Source organism: Pimephales promelas, chromosome 10 (genome assembly GCF_988280905.1).
Source record: "Pimephales promelas chromosome 10, fPimPro1.hap1.1, whole genome shotgun sequence".
NCBI classification, from domain to species: domain Eukaryota; kingdom Metazoa; phylum Chordata; class Actinopteri; order Cypriniformes; family Leuciscidae; genus Pimephales; species Pimephales promelas.
In genome coordinates this window covers 10,818,927-10,833,290 of record NC_142778.1, presented here as the reverse complement: position 1 = coordinate 10,833,290, position 14,364 = coordinate 10,818,927, and the positions used below count along the sequence as shown (strand labels likewise).

General features: G+C 42.3%; 1 protein-coding gene across 1 annotated transcript in view; it reads right to left on the bottom strand.

Annotated features, from left to right (window-relative positions):
- The window catches only part of LOC120485895 (uncharacterized), a 41,058-nt gene extending 37,098 nt beyond the window's left edge, over positions 1-3,960 (bottom strand). The window contains exons 1-5 of the mRNA XM_089116670.1: positions 3,708-3,960; positions 3,004-3,142; positions 2,735-2,756; positions 2,609-2,673; positions 2,396-2,516 (exon numbers count right to left, since the gene is read on the bottom strand). Coding sequence (XP_088972796.1) covers positions 2,396-2,516; positions 2,609-2,673; positions 2,735-2,756; positions 3,004-3,142; positions 3,708-3,960 — 600 coding nt within the window. The remainder of the gene's footprint in view (positions 1-2,395; positions 2,517-2,608; positions 2,674-2,734; positions 2,757-3,003; positions 3,143-3,707) is intronic.
- Between the last annotated feature and the right edge of the window lie 10,404 nt (positions 3,961-14,364).

The window sequence follows — 14,364 nt, the reverse complement described above, 5'->3', positions numbered from 1 at the left end:
TTGACTACCTGCTTACATCATCTTTTAAAAGTGACCCGTATCCGATTTTTGCATTTATACTATACACTGCTGAAACTATTAAATGCAGACGTTCTGACCTGGGAAATTAAAGTAAGACAGCAAAGCAGTGAAGTAAAACAGCACAAAATTCAATGGATGTGGATGTAAATAAAATTATCCAGTCTTTTTCTTTCCACAATATTTAAAAAAAAAAGTCATCAGAACACTGGTCTCGTACGGCGGAGAAAAGAAGAGGAGAGGCACTGTAGCCACGAGCACTTAAAACAGTGCCTCATATCTCGAGAAATGTCTTCAAATACGGATTTATTTGTGTAACAACCCTGCATTTTTGCCTGCACTCTTCGCCCCAAACACTCAAAAGACATGAAACCTCCGCATTGCTCCACTGTGTGTCTCCTTTCTTCCATCACGCCTATAATCGCACACTTTTTAATGACGTACGACTCGCATTTACTGGGGAATATACGATTTGTCTGCTTACATGGCACACGCAAATGCGATTCATATCCGATTTATTTCCACATATGAATGAGGCCTGAATCCGATCTGAGAAAATCGGAATCCATGCGTCTTTTTCCTGCTTACACGTTTACCGGTCATATCCGATCTGTGCCTCATGAGAGGAAAAAATCGGATTTGGGTCACTTGAACCATGCAGTGTAAACGAGGCCTGAGATACACTATATCACTCTTCTTTGCAAATGATAACATCTCTTACCACTGCTCCATCTGTTTTCCTGAAGGCAAAATACTTCCACACCCATGAATTCACACTGACTGTAGTGTGTAACATTTCACTTTCATTGCCAGCTCACTATGACAGTTCCATCGCTCTTGAAAGTCAGACGTGTGTGTGAACATAGACAGACTGTGAAACCTAAGTAACGTGTGTGAATCGGTGTTAAGCAGAAGACAATAATGAGGTTAGCGCCACCCGCAGCTTAGGAATAGGTTGTACGCATATGTCGGAGCTGATACTGAAAATAGAGAGGCGAACAGACAGGCGGCAAAATAAACACATTAATTGATACTCTTGCGGACGCATTGATGCATCGACATTAAATCTGTTCATAATATAAAGCGATCAGGTGTCTACAGACCATTTGGACTAAATCAATCAAATCATATGAATTCATTTTGCAAACTCTTTATGCACTTTTTGAACAAGTTTATAAGGACATGAGGGTAATTAATGTCAGAATTAAATTTTTTTTGGTTAACTATGCTGTTAACCATGTTTTAATTATAGTAAAAAAATACTAACCATGTTTTTTGTCAGACTGATTACTAATGATTATTTGGATAACTTCAGTTCCCTTTCGTTGTCACTCCAAGGTCTGTCGGATGACGATGAATGGGGTTTAGCTCAGAAAGCCGTATCGACTTTGAGTATTACAAAACGATCCAATGGCAAAGAAATGCCATGGGTCTGCGGATTTTGCATAGCGGATCTCCGCCTTATCTCATGGGCATAAAAAGGAGAACACCGCAGCAATCAGGTATGTTTTTGCTTTGGAGCTAAGATATTTCTTCACTCTTGCAGCCTATTCTCTGACTATCTTCGAGAATCTTCTAGATGAGCAGCTTTCAGTCTGTGTTGCTGTGATGGCGAGTTCCAGCGAGTTTCATATTCCTGCCTGCTCATTCCAACTGAACTGCGTGTGTGTTTCTCCCTGGGCGCTTTAGCACTGCTGCAAGCTTTTCTCTCACTAAAAGAGCGTGAACGCGGCACGTCTTTTTAAAGATGTTTTAAACATAGCGCTGTTGTGACGTGTTTGGGCTTTGATCACGCTCAGACAACGCTCGTGGGTGTGTCACATTCTCTAAGTGGGAACGTGACCCTCGCAATGTAACGGTCGAGAATCGATGAGCTCAATAGAGTGAGAGTTCCTTCATCCACACCCCAATCTATTATTTTTCTCCATGTGAGATAATACTTCGGCTGGTGGCCAGGGTGACCTAAGACGGCAGGTCTCATTCAGTCCCCCGGAAGAGAGGCAAGATGACGATTCCACAGTATGGCTGGCTCTTTTCACAGGGCTCAGGCAGACGGAGAAAAAGGTGAGGATTCAACAGTATAACTGGCTCTACTCACAGAATCCAGATAGACAGAGAGGAGTAAGGATTCAACAGCAGGCTGGCACTCTTATCAGGGCCCAGGCAGACAAAGAATAACAGTGAGGATTCAACAGTATAACAGGCTCTACTCACAGAATCCAAATGAACAGGGAGGAGTAAGGATTCAACACCGAAGCTGGCTCAGGCAGGCAGAGAGACAAGATGACAATTCCAAAGTATAGCTGGCTCTCCTCACAGGGCTCAGGCAGACAGAGGATAACGGTGAGGATTCAACAGTGTAACTGGCTCTACTCACAGAATCCAGATGAACAGGGAGGAGTATGGCTTCAACAGCGAAGCTGGCTCTCTTCACAGGGCTCAGGCAGACAGAGAGACAAGATGACAATTCCTCACCACGTTCTCTGTCTGCCTGAGCCCTGTGAAAAGAGCCAGCTTCGCTGTGGATTCTTTACTCCTCTCTGTCTATCCGGACCCTGTGAAGAGAAACAGTTCCACAGTGAATCCTCACCTGCCCTCTGTCTGCCTGAGTCCTGAGAAGAGAGCCAGCACCGCTGCTGATTCCACCCGAATCCTCTGAAGACAGAAACAGTTCTGCTGTGAATCCAAGAGAAACAGTTCCGCTGTGAATCCTTACCTGTTCTTGGTCTGTCTGAGCCCTAAAAAGAGAGCCAGCTTCGTTGCTGATTCCTTAGTCCTCTCTGCCTATCCGAACCCTGTGAAGAGAGAAATAGTTCCGCTGTGATTCCGAGAGAAACAGTTCCGCTGTGAATCCTTACCTGCTCTCTATCTGCCTGAGTTCTGAGAAGAGCCAGCTATACCGCTGAAACCTCACCTTCCTTCAGCTTGCTGGAGGTTGTTTTAACCTAATTTATTCAATAAAGATTCTGTGTTTTTCAAAATTACTTTTGCCTCTGTGTCCTCTGTGGTGTTGGCTCCTTGCGGTGGTACGTGAGTCGGGGGTTGGGACGGCCGGTCATCTGGCGTTCAGCCTCCCCGACCCATGACAAAGGCAGAGTGCAGAGATATGCGAGTGATAGGCTGACTGGAGTCATTGTGGAGAGTATCAGTGAGTAATTGCTGATGTACATTTTCAACCTTAGATGTAAAAAAAAAAGTCAAAAGACGATCACATAAGTCAGTGGAATACATTTCAGATGGCGAAGAATCACATGGTTTCAGAATATTGTTTACAGCCAAGAAAAGAGACCTGGAGTTCCCATTGCTAACTCCAATTACGTTGGAGTAGTAATCGGATTTAGCTTTAGTCAGTTCATTCTTATAGTTCTGAATATGTTCAGCATACAGTACATGTCTTTATGAACAGTAAGGCCAGACCTAAGGTACAGCCGCTCCAACCTACAGCCTAAAGTTTTAAGTTCACGCAGTTCAGGTATAAACCAAGAAGCCGAATGTATAAATGAAACAGTTCGAGTTTTCATAGGTGCAAATTCATCTAAAATCATATTCAGTCCATCGTTGTAATATTGTACCAATTCATCAACAGTAGAAAAATAAGATTTACTGGAGAAGATGCAAGTTCATCAGCAAGGGTATGCAGATCAATGTTCTTAATATTACCAATGTTCTTAATATTATCTGCTGCCAACCAGCCGCCGGCTCAGACACCTCAGTCCGCTTGCCGCCGAATGATCCCTCCTGCAACTTCTGCCCCCTCCTGCCCAGCCCCAGCAGCACCGGGCCACGCTGTAGAGGTGGTCGCAGCTCAGATGTGGGTTGCAGTTCTTTCAGGGAGTGGTTGCAGGGCCACTCCTTCTCCCAGTGGAAGGCTGGGGAAGAATCTTTTCTCCAAAGAGCTGCATCCCATCTCTGAGCCCCCAGAGTGCGCGGATGACAGTGCATGACGCTTATGAGCCTCGCCACTTTTATCCCCCTCAGTCCCAAAGCTTGGATGACAGTGTGTGCCGCCCCCGGGCCGTACCACTCTCATCCCGCTCCTGGCAGAGCAGGCCCCCGTGGAATGCTGGTCCTTTCCTGGCCTCCTCTGTCAGGGTGTGGTTTGACCCTGCCCGACTCTGGCCACTATGCCGTCCACGTCCGGGCTGGTCATTCAGCCTCGCTGCACCACCGAGAGGACGTCTGTTGCTCGCATGGACCTGCTGGCACAGTCTTTGGGAGCCTCTCTGAACTTCCCAACCTGTCCCGCTGGGTCGCACGAGCCATTAGGCTTGTCTGGGCCTTCGGGTCAACTGGGAAAAGAGTAAACTTTGCCCCGTGCAGAGGATCTCTTTTCTCGGTTTTGACTCAGTCGCATTCTCCACTCAGCCACTGCTGACTTGCCTGGCAATCAAGTGCAAGAGTGTGGTTCCACTGAAGTTATTTCAGAGGCTCCTGGGGCATATGGCATCTGCAGCTGCGCTGAGTCCTGAGGTGGGCATGGCAACATGGCATGCCCCGAGTACCAGCTACTCCGACCTGCCGTTAGACCAGGTGTAAATTAAAGGGGGGGGGGGGGGGGGGTTACTTCTTTTTTTTCTTTGCATGATTCTGTTTATGGGGTGCAATTTAACATGTATTTGTGGTTTTTCTTTTTTAATTTTTCATAAACTTAACCTTTATTGTAAGCCGCATTCTCCTCTGTCCCCCGAACGAGCGGTTGACTTCCTGATTCTATGAAACCAGTTCCTCAGAAACAGGCAGTGGGCTCAGACTGGTTAGTTTGGGCTGGTGTGTGGTGATTGGCTAAACTGTCTCTCATGTTGTCCGGAAGATTAACGCCCATTACCTTTACGGGCGAAATGTGCCTGCGCTCCGGTCCAGATGTATAATTATGAATTATTTATTTGAATAGCACATTTACACCAGCCACTAGGCTGACCAAAGTGCTTTGCAGAACAACCAGATTAAAACATAACAAGACGTGCATAACAACACATAAAACACAATAAGAGCAGCAAAGCTTGGGAAACCTTAAACCCGGAGTGACAAAACAGTATCAGACTCAAAATATAAAATGGCAAAACAGGAGTGGCAAAACGGTGTCAGACTCAAATATAGAATCTACTAGGGGTGTAACGATATTCGAACCGAACCGAAAAACCTCGATACAACACCCATGATCGCGATACTATCATAGCGTACCGAACACGCCCCACCCCCTGCCTGCCGCCCAGCCTTGGCTCAATGGACCTCATGTCTTATGTGTACACAACGAAACAGCATTGTAGCCTAACCACCATTAATACCCTATAATAGTAAGCTCCATGTTTTGTTACTTTTGATAATAAGCAAGTGTAGTCTTTGAAATTATGCCTATTTGATCACGAAATTCAAACAATAAATGCCGTTTTCCGCACTCTTAGATGTGGCGTGACAGATCACTCTACTAGGCTCCTGATTTAAAGTGGCTGTGTGGAGCGTGAGTAAACGTGATCATCTCTTCCTCAGTTACAGAATGAACATGAATGGACACATAAAGGTATATTGAAAGATACAGTAAACTTACTGAAAGGCATCATGACTCGTGTAATCACTTAATCAGTGTTTCAACAGCGGAAATACGTCAATAAAATGCTTAGTTTTTCACATAGCTAAATATTTACCTCAGGCAAGTCATTCAGTGTCCACAGCTTGTTGGTTCACTAACTCTTTCACTAAATAAATGCACTATATTAGCCAATATATTGTGTTTTACTTAACCCTTTGATGCACAACATGGGTCTAAATAGACCCATCTGAGTATTCATTTTATATATCTTTGCAATAAATTCATTTCATCATTCAGTATTCCAACTATTCCTCAATTAACTTCTTTTAGATCATTATAAATCCTTATTTATTTTTTTTCCTTTCTTACTTTTCGAATAAAACTCGTTTTTGTGTCACTACCCTTCTAATGCGTAACATGGGTCTAAAAAGACCCATATTCATGTTTCTTTGCTGAATATTTGAAAGTAATGTATTTTATATACAAATACGTTTTTTTGTATTTTTACATTATTTTTTATTAACGTAGTTAATTTTTTATTAACACGTCAAATGGGCTACTCTAGTATCATCAGCTGTCTACAATCAGTAACCACAAATACTCTAGCATCATCAGCTGTCTACAATCAGTAATCAACAAATACTCTAGTATCTCCAGCTGTCTTCAATCAGTAATCAACATATCTACCCAATCGGCACGAAGGAAAACCATATTTAAGCACAGTCAAACTCACCTAAGGATGTTCTACAGTCTTCAGAATAGGTTTGCCTAAACAGCCACCATGTCGGAGATTGAACTCGTCCCGTCAGATGACGAATCTCTCTTCTCTCAGGACTCTGCCTCAATTCCAGCCACTCCAAAAAACGTAATTTCACCACTAGGTACCATCACCGAGTCTCCAGCTTCAGGGCTTGGTCGCCAGCCAATCCATGCCAATACTTATACGCCAGAACGACAAAGACAGCGCTCACCTCCACAAATGAGACGCACACCTTCTTCTTTGTCCTCATCATCCTCCTACTCACTGGCCCAGCCAACCATTCCTGCAATCGGGAAATGGACAGTGTTAGGTCTAAGGCAAGCTTTGACCAACGCGGACGTCCACTACACCAGACGGATGAATAAAGCAGAATTATACCAACTATTCTCTAACCTACAGCCAACAGGTGCCCGCTCTAAACCCTCATCTCCCTCTAAGGTCTCCAATAAAACAACAGACAACTAACAAAGGTAAAACACCACTTACCTCTCTAATCCGGTATTCCTCCACAGCGAGACTGGACCACCATCGTTCTTCAGGTAGCCTGGGACGGGCCCCAGTTTCCTCCGCCGTTAGATCACTACCCTCTCCGCCTTCTGCTCAGCATCACTCATTACTGGTCACCAACAGTAACCGTCTTCCATCTAGCGTGAGGATGTCTCCGCTAGCAGGGCAAGTGCAACCTGCTGTTACTATTCCAAATTCTCTCCGTCTTTCGTGGCCCACGGCTCCTGACGTGAGGTTGCCTCCGCCAGAATCGTGGGCTCAGACAACTCTCCCTTGTTCTTACCCTCCGGGTACCGCTAAGGGAGAGTTGTCTGAACCCGTGGCTCCTGACGTGAGGTTGCCTCCGCCAGAATCGTGGGCTCAGACAAGTCTCCCTTGTTCTTACCCCCCGGGTACCGCTAACCTTTTTTCCCAGCCGGGGCCTACAGCAGACCCTAGTGTGAGGATGCCTCCTCTAGCGGCGCAGGCCCAGTCGCCTTATTTTCCACCTCAGCTTTCTCTCTTCATACCGGTTGCTTTCCAAGCTCCAGAGGCCATCACAAACGCAAGACCACCTCCGTTTTCCACGGCGCCCCCGGATTGTCTACCACAAAACATGCTTCCTCAGGCAAAATCACCATTTTCTCTGTTTACAGCAACTCAGATGCCCATACCTCCAAACGCCATCGCCTTGGAACCGCCACCTTTCGCCAGCAACGTCCGAGCGCAGATCCTATCAGAAATTCAGACAGCTGGCTCCAGAAGCAGACCCCAACCCAACGCCAGTACCTAAATATTCGGAATTGATCTTTCCATAAACCACTCCTTGAGACCACTACTCGACGCCTCTCTTGATTCTCTTTTCTAAGCCTTTTCCCCCAGAACTCTCCAATCATATTTAACAGCGTGGAGATGTTTTAAAACTTTTCATTTAATTTATGAACTACCCTTCCCGGACCTCTCTCTCTCTGCTCACAGTTACATCATTTGTTTCCTACCTCAATATAGCAAAAAAACTCCAGGTTGGTTCCATCAAAGGCTTTTTAAGTGGAATCCAATTTTTCCACAAATTAATTTTCGGCTCACCCTCTCCTGCTTTAACAAACTCACAGACATCACTGCTTATTAACGGCATCCAAAAGACCCATCCCACCCGCCCAGATGCCAGACAACCCCTAACGCTGGACCTACTAGCCAAATGCATCCGCACACTCCATCTAGGCTATCCTTCTATTAATACTGTTCGCACTCTGGACGCAATGTTCATTTTGGCTTTTTTTGGGTTCCTCAGATGCTCCGAACTTGCCATTACCTCTAATTTTAACCCCAAAATTCATCCCACCATTTCAGATGTATCCCTAGTAGATGATGAAACGATCTCCTACTCCTACTCCTACCAGTCACGCACTTTTGGTTTCAAAAACATCTAAAATTAGTCCTAACACAATCTGGCATCCCAGCCGAACACCTTTCAAGCCACTCTTTCCGCATAGGTGCCGCAACCACAGCCGCCCAAAAAGGACTCTCACAGCAACAGATTCAAGCTTGTTCGTTGGTCATCCAAAGCTTTCAAAAGCTACATTAGGGCTGAATCCCAATACTTTGTCTTACCCGTTCCCCCTTCCCCTTCGTCTTACCCCTAGCCCTTGTCCCTCGAAACCGAGTGGTAAGCGCTAGTGCAAACATACCCCTATGAAATGAGACACCACTCGGTTACATCATCTTGCATCGTCCTTAACTGGCGTCTGTGTCACCCGGGGCAACAAGTGTTGATCACAAACTTCTCGAAACTTTCAAGATGCCGTCAAAATGTCCGGGATTGGGCTTTTGCTTTCCGTCTTCACTATTCATTACGTTCACATGCACAAGGTGTTGTTTCAATCGGACTGAATTCATTAATTTAAATTGGTGAATCTGAATGTATTGTTGATCTAATATTCCCGTGTTTTCGTCTCAGTCGGGATCCGTTTGAAGCTGAATGCATCATCTGAGAAGCTGATCACGTACGTGTCGGTGTCAAATAATGTACACATAATGAATGGCGACTGTAGAAAGCTAAAGCTGAATCCCGGACATTTTGGGTGATCTTGAAATGTGGGACTGATTGTGCAAATCAGCAATGTAATGTTAGCATAGCCTAGCGTAGCAAAGTAGCGATTTTTAAACCTTTCAATAAACAACATAGTTGCAAATATATATGTACATAATTGTGTAGAGCACAAAACAAGACGGTCAAATTTTTTTATCAATCATTTAAGCGAAAAAACTTGTGCATTTCTTACCCCTTGGTTTCAAGTAAGCTCCCTACCCCTAGATCAAAATGAGAATTGGGATAGCCCTTCCTCTCACGTGAATACGCAAAACTAAGGGGAAGGGGTAAGACAGAGAATTGGGATTCAGCCTAGATCTAACTGCTTCCACATCAAAAAAGCACACCAAACCCTTATCAGCTAAACCAACTCTAACTCGTTCCATTGCTGACAGGGCTTACCCATTCGATCAGTGAGCATTTAGCCCTCTCCCCGGACAGCACGCCAAATATGTTTACCAATTGAATCTATCCGACTTATTTTTAAGTGTGAACTTGTGAAATCAATTTTACACACATGGGTCAAAAATGACCCATTTAGGAACCTTTGATATATATATAAATAATATATTTACTGCAGAAAACTATTCACCTGCCTTACATAATTCATGCATATAAGTTTTATATAATACATTTGTTGTCACAGTAAATATTAGATATTTTGTAAAAGACATCTAGATATAGCGTAATATTTGAACGTTTAGGCTAAGGTTACCTTGACCTTGAAATCCATTACTAGTGCAAAAGAGAAACATGTCCAATACTATTAGCTAGCTTGCGGTCAACATATTTTATTTATCTAATAGCTAGGTCAACAAAATAAAAGTTGCAATAGAAAGTTATATACAGGTATAAATTGTTGCTGTTGGGCAAAAACTTTGTACATCCATATTATTTTGTATTTGCGGTCATAAATCGATACTATCATTCACATACGCCGTCGTGTGGTGCCGTTCTGGTGCACTGCAGTCGCATCATCCGAGTGGATGTAGCACATAGGTTGTGAGGAGATGTTGCACTAAAGCTCAATTTCAGTGTTATCGGCTATATGTGTGTTATGTGTGACAAAGTGGCCAAGAAAAATATTTCAAGTGTTACAGTAAATGTGTTGATCTAAACAACTGTGACATTAGCTATTTTAACAAAAGGTATTCTTTATTCTTTTGTTTTATCACGTGTGCATAGAGGGGTCATTTTAGATGGGTCATCATTATGAAATAACATAGGGAATGAGTAGGCCTACGGGTGTCATGAAACTGCACATGGGACATGAACAGAGGTGATCCAAACGCAGGCTTTATTTAGAGGAGAATCCAGAGACAGGTACAAGGAAACAGGCAGGGGTCAATACCAGGTAAGCAGTCCAAACAAAAATCAAATCCATGCAGGGATAAGGCAAACGGGAAACCGGGAACAGGCAGATAAACAGGGAACCGAAAAACTAGAATACAAGGAACTGGAACAAGGCTAGGTAATGCAGTCAGACATATACAATACTGAGCACCAAACAAAGGGAAAACTCATGCTGCGTCCCAATTCGCATACTATCCGTCCTAAATAGTATTCGAAAATAGAATTAGTGCGTCCCAAACCGTAGTATGTTGAAATGAGTGTTTCAAAGATACCCGGATGGTCTACTTTTTCCGGTCAGAATCCGAAGTGTAGATCGATGCACACTCTTAGGGCTGATATTGCCCACAACTCATTGCGCGTTGGACGAGTATTCGGTTAGAGAACTATAAAACACGAGTAAAAAAGTGTTAAAAAACACAAAAAAAACAACTACAGACACGGAGGTCGCGTGAGTCCCGCGGTTATGTTGAGAGGTTTAGATAAAGAGGTTTGAGTGATTAAATATCACTATCTAACCTAACGAAAATAATTTATTCAATGTTCTCCACATTAAATTGCATCTGCAGCAGCATTGTGAACATTTGTAAGGATACGTTTAGCCATTACTTTTTAAATGCATCATTATATTCAAATAGCAAAACACGAGGAAAGTATCCGCATTAAAGACCCACGATTGGCAAATGAACGTGCTCCCGAAACGGTAGGAAATCAAATTAGATTGAATGGTGGATTTTAACTGTGACAAGATGATTGACAGGGCAGTTTATGGTGACATGATGCACGCAGCACGACGTGATAATGCGTCCCAAAGCTTGCCTACTCTTTTGCTACACACTCAAAAGTATGTACTTTTTTTTCACAAAAAGAGTACATTTTTAGGGCGTAGTATAAGTAAGCGAATTGGGATGCAGGGATAGGCTTAAATCAGGGAGCTCAATCTAAAACAGGTGCAACAAATAAACCATAATGAGTCCAGGGTAAAACATGAATGGAACAATAAACTAGGAAGGAGTGCCCCCTAGAGGCTCAAGCGGGCACTCCAGCCGCAGATCGTCACAACGGGTCTTTTTAGACCTACGTTGTGCATTAGAAGGGGTATCCATAGCTTGCGCATCAAAGGGTTAACCTGTTATGCTTGATTATTTAATGTATGTTTAAAATATCTGTAATGAATATAACAGCAACTGTGTAAATTATTTCAGTAACATTAGTGTAAAAACATTATGTTAATGCAGAAACTGCCTTATGTGCAGTTTACGTTTTCATACAATTTGTTATTTGACTGTTGATTATTATTATATCTAGAAATAAATATCAACTGAATTTAGGCTAAAAGTCTCTGTTGTTAAGCTTTAGTAATGTGCACGTAAGGGCATTAGAAGATAATAATAATTATTATTATTATTTTATCCTTGCAATATGTTTACTTGTAATTGAATTAATTTAAAGATAAGGACACAATTAATTCATTAAAGCACTGCTGTTTAATTAAAAAAGCAATTTTAGCTTTCTAGAATATAGCGGCTCATTTTGTCATCAACTAGCAAGCTGCGTAGAAATTGCATTGTGGGAAATGGAGTTGATGCAGCCGAGTGACTCAATGCAGCAATGAGTTTTAATCACACAATATACTACAACTACCAAGTATAATAGCAGTGCGCCATCAATCTCATGCAGAAATAAGCACAATCACTTCAAACTACTAAGCGGCTGTGTTATGAACATGCAAAACTTGATTGCACGTGTGCTACAGTGGAAAATGTATTCATCGCACAGACCAATTTTTCTGTAGCATGTGCAACGCATATGTCACACTGCAGCCCTGGTTAAACTATGGTTAGTCTAGCAAAACCATGGTTAATTTTTGTAAATGACCTTTCCCATCTTTTCTGCACTGGGGGATGACAGCAGTAAATTTGAAGACTGAATGCAACGATAAAATATTAGGAGGAAGTTGAATAATGACTTGAGAGCTTGACCAAAGTTTTGCCAAAGCAAGTTTGAGACTATAGCTTCACAACACAATGAGCAGCTAACCAAATCAAAGCCAAGGGAAGGATCTTTTTTTATTTATTTTTTTATTTTAAAGAGCCTGAGCCTGCAGTGATGCCTTTCCCAGCATCTGAGCCATTTATCGTCCTGGAGCCCGAGCCTAACATGTCTGACCAGGTGCATGAGCTGGTAACATCATCCATCACTGAGGGAATACTATATGAGGGGATGATGTGGAGTCATGTCTGGATTTGCTATACTCTGAGCCCTTGATTGATTTGGGGGAAAGCATGTGTGTGTGTGTGTGTATTTGTGTGTAAATTACACATTTTCTGTCAGAGAAAAAAAAAAAAAAATATATATATATATATATATATATATGTAATGACTGTCAATCAGTGTGACAGTGTTTAATAACATCGCTACAAAAGGTCAAGTTAAGTTAAATGCTGCTATACATACCTTTCTATCCCAGCTAATTGACAACATGTCTTTTTACATCTAAATGCTGTAAGAACTCAAAATATAATCTTTGAATGGGACATGCAGAAGGCATTGCGTTAACTTGTAGTCTGTAAGAAAAAAAAAACATGCAAAGCAAAAGGAAAAAAAAAAAAAACATAAAAATTAGCCCTGCTCTCAGACACTAGTCGTTATGTGGCTACTGCGTGGCTTTTCCTATGACCACAGGCTAAAGGAAGCGCCAGCCGGCTCGCTATCAACCCTGCAGGCTGGCTATTCAAATAGAAAGAGAAAAAAAAGATTCCTTTGGAAGAAGCCGTCATGGAGAGAAAGACTGGCAATTAATGGCATTCAGAGCGAGTGTGCGCCATCGCTCTAAAAGAGTCTGTCCAGGGTTTTTTTTTTTTTTTTTTTTTTTTTTGAGCAATGCCTGCATCTCTCATCTCCTCGAAATGATCTGTTGGCAATACAAGTGGGAAAGTCCTTAAACCAGTAATGAAATGTTCTTTGCAGTTAAAAACATTTAACTACAAAGAAAAAAAACTGAATTACAATGCAGCAAAATTTTCGCCCATATAAATCAGATCTAAAAGTTAATAAGAACTCATTGTCCTCTAATACATTATATTAGTTGTATGATTAAATAAACACATTTTTATGTTGATTGTATATTAGTGAGAGAATATGCTTCATTGCTCAATCTGGTTTAGTCATTCACTACGCTTATGCATATTGACATTGTACATTGGTTATGCTAATCTCTGCTCACTCGTTTTGAGTCATTATGAGTAAAACAGCTTTTTTTTTTTCTTTCACATAGCCCAAACAAAAGACTTGAACCGGAAGTGATGCAGTCTGTTTTACAGAATATGGAAGTTAAGTTTCACATAAACTGTATTAAGCTCAGTTTAAGTGAATTCAGCTACCAAGTGGAGTGTAGTATTTTCAGCTCTGCATACCCATCATGTTTCTATTCTGCATATTTTATGTAAAAACTGACCAATGAAAATACTAAATAAAAGTCAATTGATTTTGTCTGGCATGACCCATACATGACTACATTGAAACACATTGGCAGCAATATTCACTTATGCACAGCAGACACTACACACACACACACACACACACACAACTAACACAGTTAGTTGTAACAGTTTACTTGCTGCTTATCATGACGTAAAAATCATCATTTTGCGTCACAATAAGCAGGAAGTCATATTTCATTATAATCTGTATAGACTACAAACATAGCTCATTATTATTTCAGATTGTGGGACCCACTCACCCTAAGAGCCTATTACAGATCAGTGGGTGGGACTTCACTTCTTGCAGATGCTGAATCAATATCCACCATCTTGTTTGGAAGCTAAGCTAACAAGCGCTGTGGAGATAGGAAGTATGATAATGATGGAAGAAACTAAACATGATATTGAAAAAGAGCATTTTGAAAGTCTGCTACTCAAATCCGATCTTCCTGGCTATCTTTACGAGCCACAGTATAGTGAAGACAGCTGAGGATGATGGAGGAACAGGAGGCGGCTGCCTGTCGGTCGAGGAGCCTGGACTGGCTCGAGCTGGGCGGACTGCTGTTGCCTGTGCTCACGTTGTGAACTATGAACATAGATAGAGTCCGTCTGCTGCAGAGAATTTCAACAATGGCAATTTCTCCTGGAGGAA